General features: G+C 36.8%; 3 protein-coding genes across 5 annotated transcripts; all 3 read left to right on the forward strand.

Moving 5' to 3' along the window:
- The first annotated feature begins 126 nt into the window (after window positions 1-126).
- On the forward strand, window positions 127-15143 carry asph (aspartate beta-hydroxylase). 3 transcript variants are annotated; one of them, XM_043260495.1, is made up of 10 exons: window positions 127-274; window positions 4076-4233; window positions 4358-4402; window positions 5263-5331; window positions 10089-10160; window positions 10734-10802; window positions 10977-12194; window positions 12397-12441; window positions 12593-12637; window positions 13054-15143. In XM_043260495.1, the coding sequence occupies exons 1-10, from the start codon at window positions 240-242 to the stop codon at window positions 13059-13061; spliced, it is 1764 nt and encodes a 587-aa protein (XP_043116430.1). In that variant the 5' UTR covers window positions 127-239; the 3' UTR covers window positions 13062-15143. The 3 variants fall into 3 exon arrangements, with proteins under 3 accessions (XP_043116430.1, XP_043116421.1, XP_043116439.1); XM_043260486.1 differs by lacking the exon at window positions 127-274 and adding an exon at window positions 3034-3191 and having other exon boundaries at window positions 4078-4233; XM_043260504.1 differs by lacking the exons at window positions 127-274; window positions 4358-4402 and adding an exon at window positions 3034-3191 and having other exon boundaries at window positions 4078-4233.
- LOC122360148 (myb-like protein X) lies at window positions 8156-9859 on the forward strand. Its single transcript, XM_043260516.1, has one exon. The coding sequence runs from the start codon at window positions 8831-8833 to the stop codon at window positions 9326-9328; it is 498 nt and encodes a 165-aa protein (XP_043116451.1). The 5' UTR covers window positions 8156-8830; the 3' UTR covers window positions 9329-9859.
- Window positions 15144-15363: 220 nt separating the features above from the next.
- impa1 (inositol monophosphatase 1) lies at window positions 15364-19017 on the forward strand. The gene is made up of 9 exons (XM_043217968.1): window positions 15364-15596; window positions 16500-16588; window positions 16677-16810; window positions 16914-17018; window positions 17386-17431; window positions 17640-17748; window positions 17830-17938; window positions 18079-18230; window positions 18644-19017. Exons 2-9 carry the CDS (start codon window positions 16526-16528, stop codon window positions 18772-18774), a joined length of 849 nt encoding a protein of 282 aa, XP_043073903.1. The 5' UTR covers window positions 15364-15596; window positions 16500-16525; the 3' UTR covers window positions 18775-19017.
- Window positions 19018-19443: the final 426 nt, after the last annotated feature.

Consider the following 19443-nt stretch of genomic DNA (forward strand, 5'->3'; position numbering starts at 1 on the left):
CACTGCTCAGCGATTGGACGATATTTTAGGTTTCCCCGCCCCCAGCGGCTTTCGCTAGACAGTATTGGCTGAATGTTCAGTCGCTCAAAAGGGGGCCGGGCTGCTGTGGGCCTCGGTGTATGAAAGCATAGGGATTTGATTTTTTTTTTTTTGCAGGGCATCAGTACCAGAGCTGAGACTGGAATTACAGTCAATTCATTTGTTACACAACAAGCAACGTCGAAGAACTTTCACTTGCAATGGCTAAGAAAAACGCAAAGGGACCAGTCAAAAAGGTGTGTGTGTGTTTATATGTTGTCGTCAAAAATACGTGCATTTCTGCGAAGGCCTGAAAGTTAATCGGGCGGCAAGATTGGTTTTTGTTTATCTGATTTAAATGCCATGTGTAGAAATTCTAAGCAAGTATAATAAGAAGAATGAGACCGATGTATCGAGTCGGCTGCGGTCGTGATATGTAAACCACGTTAGTTGCGTTACATTGCAGCCACAAACTGTTTTTTAATCGTTGCTACATTCCGAGCGAGTAAGAACTTTTCAGTCCGAAAGAGAGGCGTTTTAAAGCCTCCGAACTTGTCTGTGCACTTGGAAAAAAAAACTGGACGAAATGGTTGCAGAACTTCTGCATGCTTTCAGTCGTACTTGCACGAGCGCCACAAGGCCTCGTTTATCGTACTATTTGTTAATTCCGACAGCAACAAATGACCTATATTTTCGGATAAATGTTTGCACAGTTGCCCCAGTGCGAGCTCTTAAATGCTCACGTGTCAATATTGGGAGAGCGTGGGAGGGGTTACACGTGGCCTCCAGGGTCCCATGTCCCCACACGCTTTAATTAAAAGAAAAGTCTGCCACACTTCAGGACCCCGCTTCTAGTTTACTAACTAACTAGGCCTTGGCTTTAGCTATCTAACATTAGCTATTATTACTGCGTGGTTATTACGTAAGAGTGGTAGATTAACTATCGCACTGGCGAAAGTATGTGAACCACTACAGTCAAATTTTAGACACGAGTGTGTTTATCGTATGTGCTGACTCGACATTGTAAAAAGGTTAAAATTAACCGAAAAAACGGTGTAAAATGTAAGGGTTAAATTAATTAGGGCTAAAATGTATATTTGCATACATACAGTTATACTGTAGAACCGTTTTGAGTTGTGTTTTGTGTGTAAACCTGTTTGTCTGGGCCACAGTGCACTTTCTATTTGTATTTGTTAGCTACTGTTCATGGTAAAGCCTGTTTTGTTCATGGAAAAGCTTAATTCATCTTGTGGCTGCCTTGTTTTAAAGCCTGAATTATAGTGGTGGATTATCTATATATTTTTAGCCAATCAAGCAGAACTGTATACCTTAACACACAACATTTTTTTACTTGTTTTTGGTGTTATTTGCTATAATCTATACTAGTTCTCTTCAATAAAATACTACATTTCATTGTGTTTCATTATCAATTATGGAAATCCTTTCCTGTAAAGATAATAATCTAGAGTCACACCCATTTAAATTTCTACTGAAGGGTAACCGTTACAAAACCACTATGCATTGATAATGCATTTCTTTGTAAAACAAAGCTGTTCAGAATGTGGTGCAATGCCCTCTTTTATCAAATGTCAAAATCGTTGCTTCCAGGGAACATTTCAGCTGGACAGAATAACCTGCTGAGTGCCACAGAAATGGTAAAGAAATGACAGCCTGTCGTGACGTGCTTGTTTTTTTTTTCTTTTTTTTTTCTCAAGCATTTCTCCATTGATTCCAGTGTTCTTTTCAAATAACCTTGCATGATTGTTTTGCCACGAGCATTTAATCCAATGCATTTCTCTGAAAGTGGTTGTTTATTCGTTTTTGGTAATTGTAATGTGCACCACTCAATATTAATTTTTCATGCATAGAGCGAAGAGCGTGTGTGTGTTTTAACAAGCAACTATTCAGTCTACATTTTCTTATGAATGGCAATAATGCTTATATTTGTAACGTATTTGAAGTTCTGTTGTGACATCAGGCAACTCTCTGGACTTTTAAACCAGTGTATGATCTATTGTTTTAATGCAGTGTCAGTTTGTTGGTCCAGTCGGGGGTGTATATGCCTATAAGATCACATAAAGGGTTAATGTCCAGGGTTTGTTCCTCTGACCAGACGGCAACTGCTTGCTTTACTCAGTGGGGTGTGTAGGTACGACTGACGAAGAGTGATTCAAAGCACACATTCCACTACAATGTTATGCAATCTGGACAATGAACATTGTGTGCAATAAAGGCATAGTCGAAGCAATGACAAAAGCATAACATGAGTTACAAAAAGCGTTTGAAGCACTGTTTTTGCTGGTATGAACGGGGGAGGGGAAGATGTTGATTAAGTCACAATGGCAGCCATCTGACTGTGTAGATTTAGAGAGAGTGTGTGTGTGTGTGTGTGTATGTGTCTAGAGGGGCGTGTCTTGTCTCCACACTTTGCATGCAGCTTTGATAGCTAAAAGATTCAAATCCAAATCTATGCAGTTTTAAAAATGCAGTTTGGTTTGCGTGTGACTTTAAAGTAAGTGATATTCTTGATCAAGCTAGAGGGTTACATAAGTGCATCATGGTTGTTTTACTTTGCTGCTGATGATAGTTTGATGCAAGTTTTTCTGTTTTAGCTATATGGCTAGTTTGCAGAAGCTGCCACATGTTTATTATTTCATCAAGAAACTCGGGAGACCGGTCCTTGTATGGAAAATAAATAGCTCTGTGGCTGGAGAGTCACATGCCAGGATTTAAACGCTCCTCTGCCTGGAGGCTGGAAAACGCTTTCCAAAGTTTGCGTGTCATTAAAATGCATGTATGTGGCGAAGCAGTGTATCCTCTATTATGTGCTACTCTTTTGTTAAGTATAGTAATTTGGAAGACCATTCAGCCTTTTCAGCTTTTGATATATGCGACTAAGAACAGCAGGATGGAGCGGGATTTGCCTCTACCCTTTCGTATGAGTGCTTGAGATTTTCTGGCTTTCAAGCGGACAGTTCTAAAAATAATCCATTTGCTGGTCGAGTTCCATATTAAGTTCCGGCTCAATTCACAAGGAACAAAAAGGCAGGAGACCTGCTGTTGTACAGGGGTTTGGGGTAGGATTGGGGTGAAAGACGCTCTCTTCTTCCCCACGTTTCTTGGAGGAATGGGGGAGCCGAATGCAGAGGTCAAGGTGGTGAACGAAGAAACCGGTATAGTATTTTTGATTTAGAATAACTTTTGAATGACGAGAGATGACATTTCAACAAATAATGAGCTGTGAGAGAGCCTTAACATTTGAAAATGAGTGCAATCCTATTGAATACTTTATTTTTATGGTCAGTTTGTATTTTGTGTATATGAGAAACAAAAATTATACATTTTTTTTTTACCTTGTACTTTTTTTTTGGGAGGAAGTAGGAGAGTGGATTTAAAAATGTATTGTTATAAAGTTTTATTGTGCAATCAGTATATATATATATATATATATATGACACATGTAGAAACTACTTTAAAGTACCACTTTAGCATTGTTATTTCTCTCTGTATATCTGTTACTAATGTTTGCCGTTTGCTGTGTGCGCATGAACAAATGTGTGGTTTGACCTAGCAGAACGTAGCGGACAAAACACCTGTTCATTCTTCCTACTAGAGCTTTGAATGCAGATGTATTTATACCGCGGTTCTAGGAGTGTCAACAGACCTCAGAATAACTGCACTTTTGTCACCTTGTGACTATAGATGTGATTTCATGTGAAATATTTGAACATCTTGCAGGAATTTAGTTTTCATCTAAACCAGAAATCTCTTGGATCTTATACAGCATTTGAATATAGAACGAATTGATTTAGTTTCCAGTATTTTTCCAGATACAAAGCTAATGTTGCATAGTCAATTAACTAGTGGCCTCGAGGAAATACTTGTGTGCACCTTGATGCCACAGGACTATTCTCACTGTCAAGGTTATGGTTTAATTTTGAGCATTCATTCCTCGTTCACGTGAGGGATTTGCGGGGCTGCATTGATCTTATTTTGTTAATAAAATGTCGTATTCATTTTTCCTGAAATTGTGTATAATCTTATCGTTTTATCTTTCAGAGGCCAAGCCACAACAGGCACATAAAAATGGAAAGAAGGCAGAGGTTGGAGGAGGAACCTCGTTTTTTACCTGGTTCATGGTTTTGGCTCTCTTGGGTGTCTGGACGTCTGTAGCTGTGGTGTATTTTGATCTTGTTGACTATCAAGGTGTAATCGGTGAGTCTTTGTTTTTTTTCTTCGTTCGGAATGTTTTATAAATAGTTATAGTTTTAAAATAACTTATTACCTAAATGTCATGTGTAATTTTGTTTTTGTATATCTGGCCTTAATTTGCATGCAGCCAAAGCAAAGGACTTGCGCTATAATCTTTCAGAGGTATTACAAGGTATGACATCTGAACCAGTGAATAGAATCAACAACTAAAAACCTCATTTCTTTGAACCTCTCATCTTCAGTAGGGAAGTGAATTGGATTGTTAGTTCTGTTTTAGTGTAACTTTTTTTCATACTTTTATATAAATGTAGTTTGTATTAATGTACTCTAAAAGTTTGGGGTCAGTGAGATTTTGTTTTGTAAGAAATTCATTTTGTGCATTAAATTGATCAAAAGTGACAGTAAAGACATTTGTAATGTTATAAAAGATTTAATTAATGCTGTTTTTTTGACGTTTTTCTTTGTCAAATAATCCTGGATAAAAATCATGGTATCACGGTTTCCAGAAAAATGAGCAGCACAACTGTTTTTGAGATTGATTAAATATAACAAATCAGCATATCAGATCATGTGACTAAAGTAATGTTAAAAAAGCTGCTTTACCATTGCAGGAATAAATTAAATTGTAGTAGTAATAATTCACAGCTTTTTTGTTTTTACTTTTTTTTTATTTAAAAATAATGTATCCTCAATGTGCATAAAACACAACTTTTTAAAAAAGTAAGAAAAAGTAGGACACCAAAACTTTTGGACTGTAGTGTATATTTTCTAATCATTTGAATTTGATAAAATATTAACGTCATGATGTTTGTTAATGAGGAACGTTGTTGTAATGTGTTACCATGCAGGTTTATTTGCTAAAGAATTCTATAAAATGGTACAAGGTTTCCTGTAAAGACATATCTTTAAATTATTAATCTCATTTAAGACAAAAGATGCATTTAATAGCACTATTTTAGGACTTTTAGTTTTATATGGCACAGTGGATCACCCATGTCAAATGACTAAATGAGTTTCACTTTACTTCACTAGGTAAACTCGTGTCCTATGATGCTGACGGTGATGGAGACTTTGATGTGGAAGATGCTAAAGTACTACTAGGCAAGTGCAGTGATTTCCAAAGAAATTTTTACCAGATAATGTTTTGCATGACTGACTTTGGTTCACTTTTGTGCAGTTTCGAATTAAATCAGACAGATGCACGTGCATGGTACTTTCATCATTTTGTTGAAACGACATACTCCTTTTAAGAAGTGGTGACGAGAGCTTAGAGCCTTATTGCATGAGTTTGAAAATTAGAGCAACTTGCCAATGTTACATTTAAGGCAAAGTCACGTCTTAAGGAGAGAGAATAAATATTTATTTTCTCGTTTAGCATGTAGTTTAACAAAACAGCCTCATTAGTCCTTCCCATGCATGCCCCCTTTCTCCTTTTTACTTCATCTTATGCTTTAATAGCCTCTCTACCCTCTTTTTTTTTAATAGCACTGAATCCTTATCTACTAAACCTTGCAAACCAACACACCCCTCTCTCTGTATTCTTGCTCTCCCACTGTTCTTTCTTTCCCTCTCTTTCTCTTTTTCCTTATTTTCCCGTTTGCGTAGGGCTGACCAAAGATGGCAGCAAAGAAAACTCAGACTCCCTTGAGGAAGTCCTCGATATTTTAGCAGAAGAGGGCACTGATTGGTTTCAAGGTTTCTTCACCTTCCTTTATGACATAATGAGTCCTTTTGAAACGCTAGAGGATGAAGAAACTGAGGCAGCAGCGGAGGATGTTGCTGGCGCGTCACAGACTGAAGGGGTTCAGGGCCAAAAGACATGCGTTATTTTAGGCCTTCAAAATCAATAGTCGTGTTTTCTACCGCAATTGTGACAGAAGCACTTTATTAGAGGAGGACTTGCTCCTTTGACGACTTGATTCTGTTCCTAACACTTGAAGAAATATTTTGTTGGGAAGATCGCCAACAGTCACTTTGGGACCCGTGAACTCTTGAGAAGATGATGTCATTTATGAACATTTGCATAATTGTAAATATTGAACTTGTGTAGTTTATGCTTCATTGCAGCTCTTTTGCAACAGCTGTTTCCAACTACTAATACTCTATTTACCTTTTTGCATTTGACCTTAGTGCTGTAAGCTGAACATATCACATTTGCTGCATGCCTCAGTTCCCTTATATCATGAACAACAGTATGTATTTCTATTTGAGTCTTGCAGTTTAACACTGTACTTGTGACATCTTGTTTATAATCTGATTATAATTTCTCTCTGGCTTTAGGATCTGAGTAGTTTGTTTTGAGCCATTTTATATTATTGCAATTATTTCAACTCAGCGAAGACGTGTTTTATAATCCCTTTTAAACTTTTCTTTTTTTACTGCTCAATACAGAATAGGCAGTTTTATGACATTGTCAGTTATTTTGTTGTTGTTGTTTCTTCATTTACATGTGAGTTGTCTTTGCTCTCCTTCATCAGAGATTTAGAGATTAATGATACTTAGATGTACAGTATGAATATATACCACCCCTGCAGTATTACCTCAATTAACAAAATTCAGGCAGGAAAGTTGTACTATGGTTTAAACAGATGTGTGGATGATTTAAAGGGTTAGTTGGCACAAAAATTTTAATTCTTTCATTTAATTACTCGCTCTTGTCGTTCCAAACCCATAAGACATATGTTCATGTTCGGGAATACAAATAAATTATTATTTTTTGATTAAATCTGAGAGCTCTCAGACCCTGACCCTAACACAACTGCAGTGTTCCCAGCTTAAGAAATGTAGCAAGGACATTGATAAACTAGTCCATGTGACATCAAAGGTTCAACCATATTTTAATGAAGCTATGAGAAATAAAAAAGCACTGTTCACATGAAGGAGAAGCAAGTGCTAATCTTGTGATTTATTTACAAGTAGTTGTTTTTCTTTTGTTTGTGCAGGGAAAATTATTCTCACAGCTTTGTAAAATTGTAGTTGAACCGCAGGAACCACACTATTTTACCAATGTCCTTACTACATTTATATGAACACTGCAGTTGTGTTGCTGTCTATGGAGAGCCTGAGAGCTCTTGGATTCAATCAAAAACTACCTTAATTTGTGTTCTGGGGATGAACAAAGGTCTTACGGGTTTGATACTACACGATGATGAGTAATTATTGATAGAATTTTCATTTGAACTAGTTCAGTGGCGTGTGTAGGAAACGTCTCCTGAACCCCAGAGTTCTGTAACCGTCAACAATCAGTTCCTACCTGCCAATCTAAAGCACCTGAAAGGTGTGCCTGATAAGTAATACAGTGTTTATATGACTTCTTTAATACTAGGAGGGAATTGAGAGAACTATGAATGTGAAATGTTAAATATTTTGGTATGCAAAAAGTATTGTATGCAGGAATTATATGCCAAAATGGCTGCTAGTGCTTTAGTGTCTGGAAGTGTATTAGAGTTTAATCCTTCATTTTCACTCTCTTTAATACCACTTATATCACAATGATACCTTCAAATCTATTAAGGAGAGTTTACTTGATTATTTTGGTAAATGTAACAATTCAGATCTTTCGGTTGGGTTATTTTGCAGTTGTTACCATATGTTTCAGTAAATGGTGTCATTTGGCTTTTTATCTGCTAATAAGTTTGCTTATCCTCAAATAGTGTACAAAAAAACACTTCTTGCAGATGGCGATTTTTGTATTTTATTATAATTTTTTTTTCTTTTTACAAAATCATTTTTACTGGGATTTCCGTCTAGCATTGCATATGACTCAAACAACTGAATCAGGCCAGACATGGGTTAATGGACTGTATACTGTAACATAATGAGCGTCAAGGAAATTTATAAAGACCTCAATTTAGGAATTATACCTACATTGGACAACTATTAAGTAGCAGTCACTGACTTTATTTTTCTGTCTCATTTAAACTAGATGAAAAGAAAGAGGTTTCCAGGAGAAAAGGAGGTATTTTGCACACTTGGTCTGAATGCATGCAGCAGACTAGCCTCTAGTATGGTTTGGGATCTTGGAAGGAATTTAGTTGATCAACTTGTTTCTGTTTGCATGACTGAGCTGACTGTTTAACCAAGGAGTGTTTAACAATACCACCTTTCGTAGTTGGGATTTGAGTCTGCATGGACAATGATGACTTAACAAAGAGCTACATGCAAATGTAAGTCTTGTGTATATTTTATTGAGGCTATTTGCAAATAATATTAGGTTACTGTGGACTTGTTATAAAAATCCTAAACGCATAATCTTCTAATAATATTGTATACAGTGGTGATTCTCACTCTGGGATCCAGGACTGTCTGGGGAGCCATAGGAAGATTTAAATGATTTAAATTATTTTTTTCCATAAGCCAAGAATTTATTGAAGCACATTCAGTACAATCACATGAATTGTGGTCAGTTCAGGTGGGCATTTGAATATTCTTTTGGACAATAGGTGGGCTATCAAGTTAAACAAGTTGAGAACCACTGGTGTGGAGGATATCACAAACATACTAATGAGTGAGTTCTGATGAGAAATGATTTGCATCTTTACAACTAATTGTGTTGTGGCTTGAGGTGTGTGTAGTGAGTAGATTTGGTTACTACGATTACATGATCAAACTAAGTCTCTCCCCAGAGCTTGCCCATGCCAAAGATGTTGGGTTAAAGCTGAGGGAAGCTCTGAAGCAGCAGCTCACCATCATCCACGAGAGAGTGGAGGCTAGGAAGATAGCTAAATTGGCTCTGGCAGAAGTGAGGAACATCCTAGCCAAAGAGGAAGAAGAGAGGACCTTGAACCATATCAGGGAGGAGTCGGAAGCCAAGGCCTGGGAGAGAGCTGAGGCTCGGCTGAAAGAAGAGGGAGAGAGAATAGAAAAAGAGGATGTGGAAAAGGCCATGGAAAGAATTAGAAGGGAGAAGGAGGAAAGAGAGAAAATGGTAGAAGTTGAAGAAGCAAAGAAGACTAAGAAGGTGGAAAAGGATGAGGTGAAGGCAGATGCTGAAAAGAAATCTCATGAGAAACCTATTATTGAAGACGATGCTAAAAAAGTTGAGAAAAATGGAAAAGGCAAAGAATCCAAGAAGGCTGCAGCTAAAAAGAAACTGTAAGGCTACTGTTAGATCTTCTCGTCTTCTGTGTAATTTAACAACTGGCTGAATTTGATATCAGGCCATTGTGAGTATCCTGAGACCACCCCTTGTAGACCGAAGGCAAGACCTTTCATCTCTATGAGAGAGATAATAGATGTTAAGCAGAACGTTGAGGTTAGTAGAAGCAAAAGCAGAACAAGGTGCTATATGCCGATCATCATGTGGAAGTTCTTTTATGTCTCTTAAAAACTGTCTGTTATGTTTTGATGGTAGGAATTTGGTTTACTCTTACAAAATGCTAGCTATATAGCGTGGGTTTTAAACATTGATGTTCCTCTGATTTTGTTTATTTTATAATAAATACAACAGGCAGTGATACTTTAATAAGAGAGAACATTCTTGTGTTATCAATAAACTATATGAATCCTCTGATTGTTTTATCAGTGCCTTGAGTGTTTTTCTTTTCAGTGTTGATGAAAAACAAACAGTTGTATTAAAACTGGACATGTCTGTTCTCTAATAATATCTATAAACTTTTCCTTTTTCCTCTTTTCTGTTTCCTGTTGGTCTGTTTCAAATCTTAAACGCATATATTTGTGCTTGTAAGAAATTAAAAAAAAAAAAAAAAAAAAAAAAAAAAGCTCTAGTGCAAAAGTAAACCAAATGTCATAAGGTTGTTATCAAAAACCTTGTGTAATGCTACTCAAAGCGGGCTTGTTTTATGTGACTATATTCTACACTTGCCTCATGTATGCACATCCACATGTAAAATCCTCAGGGCTGAAAGATAAAACCACCATTGAGACCAGTGAATCAGTTGAGGGAACCCCTGCTGAACCCCTGGAAGAAGGTAAAGTAGAATCATACATGGTTTTATGCAATAAATAAGGATGCTATGCAGTGAGAATTTGATGCATAGAAATAAGCATTGTAGGTCAATAAAATTAAAATACAGGGTTTTATAACAAAGACATTTAATGTAATAGGAAAGTAAATGCAAAAAACAAAACACTTATTTGTCATCAAAACCTATATTTTTAGTATGATTTAAAAGTATCTGCAAAAAATAAGATCAAGCAATAAATGTTTGTTTGTAGGGGAGTTGGCTTTACCTAGTGAGTGGAGCATTAAATATTAACAGCGTTTATAAGGAGTGTGTGTGTGTGTGTGTATGCCACCTGTGTACTCTGTAAAAATTATTCTGATGGACAGTTTTATAACCGAAATGCCCGCCAGTGATGAACAAGTCTTACCACATACCACAAAAGTTCTTACATAACTTGGCCTGTTACAGAAGACTTGTATAATTGAACTTGAAATCTTAGTAAGGCATTATTGTACAAGCGTGTTAAAGGCTTTCAACCTAGAAAACAGACTGTTTTGTTTCTTCAAACTAAGCGTATTAGTTCTGTTTCTTAATCAGCTCCTGAATCTATCGTGGAGGAAGAAATTCAAGCCACCATAGTTGAAGAAGCAGCTCAGCCACCACTTGGTACAGCTTTTATGATGTCCTTTGAAATTACAATGTTTGGTTATTTGTGTGTGTGTGTGTGTGTGTGTGTGTGTGTGTGTGTGTGTGTGTGTGTGTGTGTGTGTTGGCACCTACCGATAAGAGCATAGTACAGTCTGTTTTAATAGATTTACTATGATTGCTTTTCCCTTGTAGAACCAGAGACTGTGGAAGAGGAGCCTGTTCCCATGGAAGAAGAACCTCTGGAAGTAGAAGAAGAGCCTGCTGTTGTAGAAGACGAAGTAGCTGAGGAGGAACTAGAGGTTGAAGAGGAGCAGGAAGTTCCTGAGGAAGAACCAGAAGTTGTGGAGGAAGAGCCAGAGGTTACAGAGACTGTTCCAGTTGAGGAAGAGGCTGCAAAAGAGGAAGAGGTCTTTCCAGTTGAAGAACTGGTTGAGGAAGAAGTGGAGGAAACAGAGGAGGGTGCACTAGTGGAAGAAGCGGTTGAGGAAGTGTTGGAGGAAGATGCTGCATCAATAGAGGAAGTAGTAGAAGATGCACCACTGGAAGAGGCAGTAGAAGTAGTTGAAGAGGTTGCACCGGTGGAAGAAGCAGTGGAGGTTGTGTTGGAGGAAGAGACAGTAGAGGAAGCTGCACCAGAAGCTGTGGAGGAGGTTGTGCCAGTAGAAGAAGCGGTTGAGGAGCTTGAACCGGTAGAAGAAGCAGTTCAGGAGGTTATACCAGTAGAAGAAGCTGTGGAAGAGGTTCTATTGGTAGAAGAAGCTGTTGAGGAGCTTGAACAAGTAGAAGAAACTGTGGAGGAGGTTGTACCGGTAGAAGAAGCTGTGGAGGAGGTTGTACCGGTAGAAGAAGCTGTGGAGGAGGTTGTACCGGTAGAAGAAGCTGTGGAGGAGGTTGTACCGGTAGAAGAAGCTGTGGAGGAGGTTGTACCGGTAGAAGAAGCTGTGGAGGAGGTTGTACCGGTAGAAGAAGCTGTGGAGGAGGTTGTACCGGTAGAAGAAGCTGTGGAAGAGGTTGTACCGGTAGAAGAAGCTGTGGAAGAGGTTGTACCGGTAGAAGAAACGGTTGAGGAGCTTGAACCGGCAGAAGAAACGGTTGAGGAGCTTGAACCGGCAGAAGAAACAGTTGAGGAGCTTGAACCGGCAGAAGAAACAGTTGAGGAGCTTGTACCGGTAGAAGAAGCTGTAGAGGAAACTGAAACAACGGAACCAGTGGAAGAACCAGAAACACCCAAAGAGGCAGGTGAGGAATCAGAATCAGTCTCTATAGAAGAAACTGTAACAGAAGGGGAAGTTATAGAGGAAACCGAGGAGCCAGTTCAAGAAGAAGAGGAAGTACAAGACTCCACGTTGGAGGAAGCCGAGCTTGAAGAAGAAAATATAGAAGAAGAAGAAGAAGAAGAAGAAGAAGAGGGTAAGGTTTTTGTTTTTACAAGTTCACTCAGATGGGTATTATACATTATAATACAGCAGCAAGAAATAATACCAAGTCTTTTTTTAGTAGAGTAAGTGCAATAATGTGGATGCTAACATTATCAGATAATATAAGACGCCACACAAGGATATAAGAGGTAGCTATGTTTACTTTGTTGTGAAATGTGTCTGTCTCGTTACAGAGGATGTAGCTGCTGAGGAAGAGCAGCCTGAGGAGGATGCAGCAGGTTGGTAATTCAGTTTTTATTTTTATTTTTATTTCTATTTTATTTTTATTTATTTATATATATATATAGATGGTTGAATCATACAATCTATGCTCAATGTCTCTTATCTTTGTCTTTTATTAACTTATAAATGTGTTTATTCATTTAACAGAGGAAATAAACCAAACAGAAGAACAAATTGAATTAGAGCCCACAGGTAATCAAAATCTGTCCAAACTCCAAACATTTTTGTCATGCAGTTCACTACTTCATTTACTTAATTTAGCTTTTATGTATATTATTTGCTTATTATTTATTTACGTATTTATTTTTAGAGCTACTCATTTTTCTAATGACTTATTATTTGTTGGTTTTCCATGTTTTGCATTCAAGTATGCATGTTAAGATGCTAAAATTGCATGTCCAATAAAGTTCTTTTAAGGCAAGTTGGTTCTCTCAGTAGTGATATTCAAAATCAAAAAAATCAACAAATATATGGTTGCATAAATAGTACTTCCAGTGAACATGCATTCACATAATTATAATTTTAAGTGTACTTGCAGTTATATCTGCTTCAACTTAAAGCAAAACACCATGCATCTGGTTAAATGTTGATCATTTTGTGTTTTACAGAAACATAAAACATTAGGCAGTATGTAAGATGCGGAGAGGACCAGCAACACATGGCATTCCACTGGAAGTGTGCAGCTGCCAATTCCCACCATGGAGTTAAACAAAAACAAAACAAGAACGCTAATATTTCCCTTACACATTTATTTGAATGTTTTGTCATCTTTTGTTTGGTGGTTTGACCCTTTCAAATCCCTTTTTTTGTAATTACAGACAAAGCTTTCTCCCTGTTCTCTAACATAGATGTGAAGTAGCCTTTTTTGAATGATCATGGATAATAGTTTGGTTGTAGTTCCTGTCCTGTGTGTACAAACACCTTCATGTTGCTTTGTAGCTCAGATCTTCACATTCTCTTCGGCGCTGAATTAATCAGTGTCTCTCGTCATCAAATCTGATGTTTTGCTTTAATGTGAAGGTACTATGCAAAGCTGCACTGATCTTTCGCTATTTTTACCCTTAGGTTTTGTACTACCAATATGTATTGAGTCTACATTTCCAATGTTGCATATCAAGGACAAGTTTATGCTGGCAGGTTAACCAAGATAATTGCTATGTGAACTCTGTATGGAGTGAATGTGTGTGTGCTTGTGTGTGTGTGTGTGTGTCTATTTGAAAATGTATGTGAAACAATCATTTTTGAGCCATTTTTCTCACTAGTATGTTTTCACAGTGTTTTCTTATGTGCTTTCCAGCATACGTTCAACATTTTAGTACCTCTGTTGATATTTTTTTCAATACTGTAGGTGATATGCTAAGAGCTCAGAGAATTGTTTTTGCATTTCTTCACATTTTTAAACTCCGATGCATAGCATTGCCCCCCCCCCACGCCATTACTTATTTACACTTTTGCCTTTTTCAGCAAGTCCTGTTTAATAGGCTCATGATTTGACAAGCTGTTTCAGGTAGACACTCCAGCTGCTGTGCAGTATGCATTAGACAGACAGTGTTGTTTAATGGGTGTCTTATGTAATAACTGGTGAAGGATGCCCACATAAATATGGAACAACCTACTTTACACAGTGTTTCATTTTTATAACAGGGTAAAGGACTTACCTAGTGTTTTCACAAGTCAGTATATGTATTTTTTTGTCATATGTCATGCACTGCCTATGTACTATAACTTCACAGTGCATTTATTCTGGCCCTTTCAACTGTTGCAGGCACATCTGTAAGAATGCAATACAATTTTGTTGTGCAGAAAAAAGATGACTGGTTATTTTCTAACTTTTATTATCATAGTAAGTCAAAAGTTGTTTGTATTTACTATTAATGTTGTCATGGTTTTTATTATACCACAACGTAGCTTTCACCCTTGATGCAGAGTAGTTGATTAAGAAATTGAAAGCCTGATCTTTTGAAGGAAACCCAATCCTGGCTCCTGAATTGATTCACTGTGGATTATTTTTTTCATTGTAATGTTGTTACACTGTGGTTTTATGGGGCCTGCCAGAATAGATGATGTTTTTGTGATAGACTTTAGGAAATGCTGCAGATCTCTTCAAAACAATGATTTCATAACACATACAGTGGCTGAAATATAGTTTTTAGGGTTTGTTTTTTCTTTTTCTACAACACTAAAGGGTGTTTTGGACCCCTAACACTTTTGAAGTCAATGTGAATTTTTTAAAGTGGTATTAATTTTACAAAGTAAATAACTTTTTGCTTTCTTTCTTTCTTTCTTTCTTTTTTTTATTTTTTTTTTATAGGATTTTTAAGGATTTCTTTTATCTAGGATTTGACGTTTTAAAGTCAAATTGAATTAATTTTATGAAAGTGTTAACTTCTCAAAGCCATATGTGAAAGGTTGGATATAGCAGCCTTAGTACAGGTTGTGCTTCAAAGGACAGACATCTCACAACCAGCAATAACTCCATTTGTGAGGGGAGTGTTTCTTACTGAAATCCAGATATAAACAGAGGTTTACTCAAGACTTTCTATCCAGAGGTTTACATGAAATCCTGCTGTATAGGCTAATTCATTTTAAGTTATTGAGGCAATGCAATTTTAGGGAGTTTTGGGTGACTTTTCACAGATATGTAAACAACTGTAAATGTTTTGTTTGAGTGCTGCAATAAAGGTTGGGTACAACAGGATCACATAGCATTCATCCTATTTCTTTTAGTTTAGGAAAACCTCCATTTCAATATAAGTAATAATAAAGCAATACAGGAAGTAAAAAGAACCTTAATGTTTCATTCATGAAAATGTGTTATTTGGTTTTGTTTAAGACTAATCTGTCAACAACAAAAAAAATGGACTGATGGACTTTTATTTTGACAACAGGATGCTGAAAGACATATACGTATAATTATGACTGAAGTACATACTACGCATGCGCAACATAAAAAAATCAAAACAAAAAAATCGCCTGTAGTTCCTAAACGGAACATTGAATTGTAAAGTATTTATTACTCATTTAAATAGGGGCAGTGGGATATTTCATTGTTTTCTGAAAATAACCAGACGTTTTAGGGTTAATCTCGTTTGGTCCTCCAAGAACCCGGAAACAACAATCTGACCGCTCGTCTTCATTTCGCCGGTCATTGGTAAGAATTTTGTATTCTATTGTAAAAGTTTCGATGTCAGTATATATGTGCATTGATCGTAATGCATACATAATTGTTTAACATTGTTGTTTGCATATTTTTTATTATATTTGGCGTTACATTAAATGGCCAAGTAACGTTATAGAAAGGAAACAGATCTGTACAGTAACCTTATCTTCACTAAAGACTAGCTAGAATTCATCTGTCATATGTGTCGTTGTACATAGTCGTATAATTATTTGCGATGAAGATGAACACGTATGCTCAATCATGTAGCTGATGGGCTATAAAATTACTTCAAATGCTTAAGTACCTTCAGATATGACTGGGTTTCCTGTTGTTCATTGCCAAACTATAGTCTAAACGTAGAGTAAATTTAGGCTATTGTGTAAAAAAGATTTATATTAATCTGTACAAAAAATGGAGTGCCCCTAAAACGTACCTTAATCTGTAAAACATTGGTAAAAAGGTTTGTTGTAATTGTGTGTAATTAGAATACAAAGACATTGTGTTGAAATGACAAAAAGGACTTTTTTACTAGCCGTCACTGTTAAAAAGGAACTTAAATGTTACGGATATATGATGTAATAATTATTAGATAATATTATCATGCAGGTTATACTACTATCTTGGTTGAAACTGTAGTTGCCATTGTAAGTTTTTGTAAGGGTAGGAGTTCAGAGATGCAGTTAGAGGCCTATTTATAGGAATAGCACTATATAAGGAGTGTGTTCAGGGATTAAGGGATTACCAGCAAAGTGGTAAAAATATGGAATTAATCAAAAACATAAAGTGCCTCCCTAAAAGGTTTTAGACAGCTTTTATCAAGTGTAACCTGTTACAGCTTTCCTGTAGCTGCAGTCTGAAATTAATGACAGCAATATGTTTTTAATGTCTGATCAGAAAGAGGGTCCTTGCACAACGGCACGATGCCTGACCTTTGGCTGGATGCCATGGACCATGCTGTGACACTGGCCAGGAAAGCAGGAGAGGTGAGATAACGGTCTTCTTCTTGTTTTTTTAATAGCTTTTGTAATTTGAGGTCACTTTGACTAAAACCTTTTTCATCCCTCTTGTCAGATGGTAAGGGATGCTTTGCAGAATGACCTGAAGATCATGTGCAAAAGCTCTTCTGTCGACCTGGTCACTAAAACAGACCAGAATGTGGAGCAACTTATTATTACGTCAGTGAAGGAGAAGTTTCCTGAACACAGGTATTTTGTCCCTCATACTAACACAGGGTCGGAAGACCTTTAAATCTTTCCTAGAGAGAGCCTGTTGGATCTCAAGTAAATAGAAGAGACCGGTTTGTTTCAGTTTCATTGGGGAGGAGTCAGTGGCTGCAGGAGAACCTAGTGTTTTGACTGAAAAACCAACATGGATTGTTGACCCTGTGGATGGGACCACAAACTTTGTGCATGGGTAATTAATTATTATCATTTTTTTTTATATTTTATTCACTGGTACACAAGAGTTTAAATGTCTCAGACTACTACTAATAATACAAAAAGGTAAATGCAAAAAGTAAAAATGCCATGAAAACAATGCAAAATAATAATAGAAAGAAAAAAGAAATAAAATGCGAATAATGTAATAATATTTAAATTGTTGAATTTTTATTGTTTGCATTTTTTTTGGACTCACTGGCATATGTTAGGAATGTTAAATAATTTAAACCCTTAGTGAGACACGGTGTAACTAATCAGTTAGCTGTTGAGTTTTCCTGCCTTTAGACTTTTCCATTTTCTAGCACGAGCTATACCAAATAAATATTCCTTTCTTTGTACAGATATCCATTTGTTGCTATATCCATTGGCTTCGCTGTCAACAAAACAGTAAGCATCATTTGCTTTCAAATGCGCTCTCTTTAATTTCAGAATAACAAAGTGACAGCACTGGTAATAGATCTTTGCGTGGTGAGATGAGATCGGAAACTGCCGCTCTGCTCCCACTTTGTTTTCTCGCTCATTTATCGTGCCTTTTGGAAGGTTGGAAGTTCAGTAGGAAGAGCGTCTGTCAGACTCATCGTTCTTCTTGTTGCAGTTAGAGTTTGGGGTGGTTTATAGCTGCATAGAAGACAAGATGTACACGGCTCGAAAAGGGAAAGGTGCATTTTGCAACGGAGAGCCGCTGCAAGTGTCGGACCAAAAAGGTAACCGTTCTTCTGAGCGGTTCGCGTTCGCTCGTTGGCAGTCATCACGGTTCTCTCGAATTGTTTCCATATCGTTAACAGAGATTAACCAGTCAATCATCGCTACGGAGTTTGGCTCTAACAGAGACCCTGATGCCGTCGATAAGATTTTCTCTAGCATGAGGAAAATCCTATGCCTGCCAGTTCATGGGTACGTGCCAGGTTTCTTTCACACGCAGCCTCATTGGAATAGGCTTGTCTCTACAACTACTTTTTGTGTACTCTCTACCATTATACCGTAATGTGTGTCAACAGATACCTCTTGAATATTCATTCAGTTCTCTTTTAAAGGATACGTGGCGCTGGATCTGCTGCCATCAACATGTGCTTGGTAGCATCTGGTTGTGTCGAGGCCTATTATGAGATTGGGATCCACTGTTGGGATGTGGCGGCTGGGGCAGTCATAGTCTCAGAGGCAGGCGGAGTTCTCATGGATGTTGAAGGTAAAGACAGCTCCTTTAAGTTGTTACATCATGTTACATCAGGGATATTTTGGCATTAGTTAGTTTTTATTTTTATATATTTGAGTTTTAATTTTGGTTTAGGTTGTTATGTGCTTTTGTCAGTTTTATTATTTTATTTATATTTTTTTAGTAAATGTCCTGTTTAGCTATTTATTTTAGGGACAATTGAATTTTTTTTCTCCTAATGGTTTTATTTTATTTAATTTCAGGTTCATTTCAAATTACAATTTGTATAATTTCAGATTTAATTCGAGATGACACTCTTATGGCAATGTCATTAGTCGCATTTTGTCAGTGTTTTTTATTTTCCAAAATATATATATATGCTAAGTTTTAATGAATTTGAATATGATTGTTGTGCAATTGTTTATATTTTCTAATAATGTCCTCAGGTGGCCCGATGGATCTGATGTCTAGAAGAGTCTTGGCAGCAAATAACAGCATAATTGGAGAAAGAATCGTTAAAGAGATTGAGGCTTTTTCAGCTGTTAGAGATGATGCACCTGTAAACCCTATCAAATAAACCCCTGTGCTATTAAAATCTGCTACATTAGAAATAATATATGAATATTGAATTTTCAGGTTATGTATGATATCTGTCTCATATATTATACCCATGTTTAAAGCTATGTGCAAATGGTAAATCAAGAAAAAGCATTGAGCTACTGAAAGGCAATGTTCATGGTCATAAATGTGTTTAAAGCGTTTTACTAGTAATATTGTTTGTTTTATACACAAGTTCAATAAACAAAGAGCTAATAATGAACAAGTTGAGCCAAATTATTTGTTTTTGCTCCCCCTAAGAAATGCAACTTGTTTTCTATAGAAAGTAACCGAAGCCTGCTCGACATTATATTTAATGTAATTATATATATATATATATATATATATATATATATACACACACAACCAAATTCCCAATAAACCAGCCATTTTGTCTGGATCAAGTGGTGGATTTTTAGAAAAAAGTTTGTATTCGTTACAATAAAATCCAAAAGTAGCATGATTCCTGAATGAATCACAAGCAAATGAATCGCTCATAATGCAACCTGCCAATGTAACCCGCACAAAGAGCCCAAGTATGGCTGTCTGGAGCATCTAAACATTGGCGGAGATACGAAAAAAGTGAACAATCCTAGTGCCAGCTTTCTTGGAACAACACTCTACCGAAAAAAATTTGAAATACAACAAA

Source organism: Puntigrus tetrazona, chromosome 2 (assembly GCF_018831695.1).
Source record: "Puntigrus tetrazona isolate hp1 chromosome 2, ASM1883169v1, whole genome shotgun sequence".
Classification (NCBI taxonomy): domain Eukaryota; kingdom Metazoa; phylum Chordata; class Actinopteri; order Cypriniformes; family Cyprinidae; genus Puntigrus; species Puntigrus tetrazona.

Bases quoted from the DNA above. Each gene is read 5' to 3' on its own strand.
- asph (XM_043260486.1), top strand. From the start codon at position 3,146: ATGGGGGAGCCGAATGCAGAGGTCAAGGTGGTGAACGAAGAAACCG. The intron at 4,403-5,262 runs GTATGACATCTG...TTACTTCACTAG, and splicing joins TCTTTCAGAGGTATTACAAG to GTAAACTCGTGTCCTATGAT. The intron at 5,332-10,088 runs GCAAGTGCAGTG...TAAAATCCTCAG, and splicing joins AGATGCTAAAGTACTACTAG to GGCTGAAAGATAAAACCACC.
- impa1 (XM_043217968.1), top strand. From the start codon at position 16,526: ATGCCTGACCTTTGGCTGGATGCCATGGACCATGCTGTGACACTGGCC. The intron at 16,811-16,913 runs GTATTTTGTCCC...GGTTTGTTTCAG, and splicing joins GAGAAGTTTCCTGAACACAG to TTTCATTGGGGAGGAGTCAG. The intron at 17,749-17,829 runs GTAACCGTTCTT...TATCGTTAACAG, and splicing joins GCAAGTGTCGGACCAAAAAG to AGATTAACCAGTCAATCATC.
- LOC122360148 (XM_043260516.1), top strand. From the start codon at position 8,831: ATGATCAAACTAAGTCTCTCCCCAGAGCTTGCCCATGCCAAAGATGTT.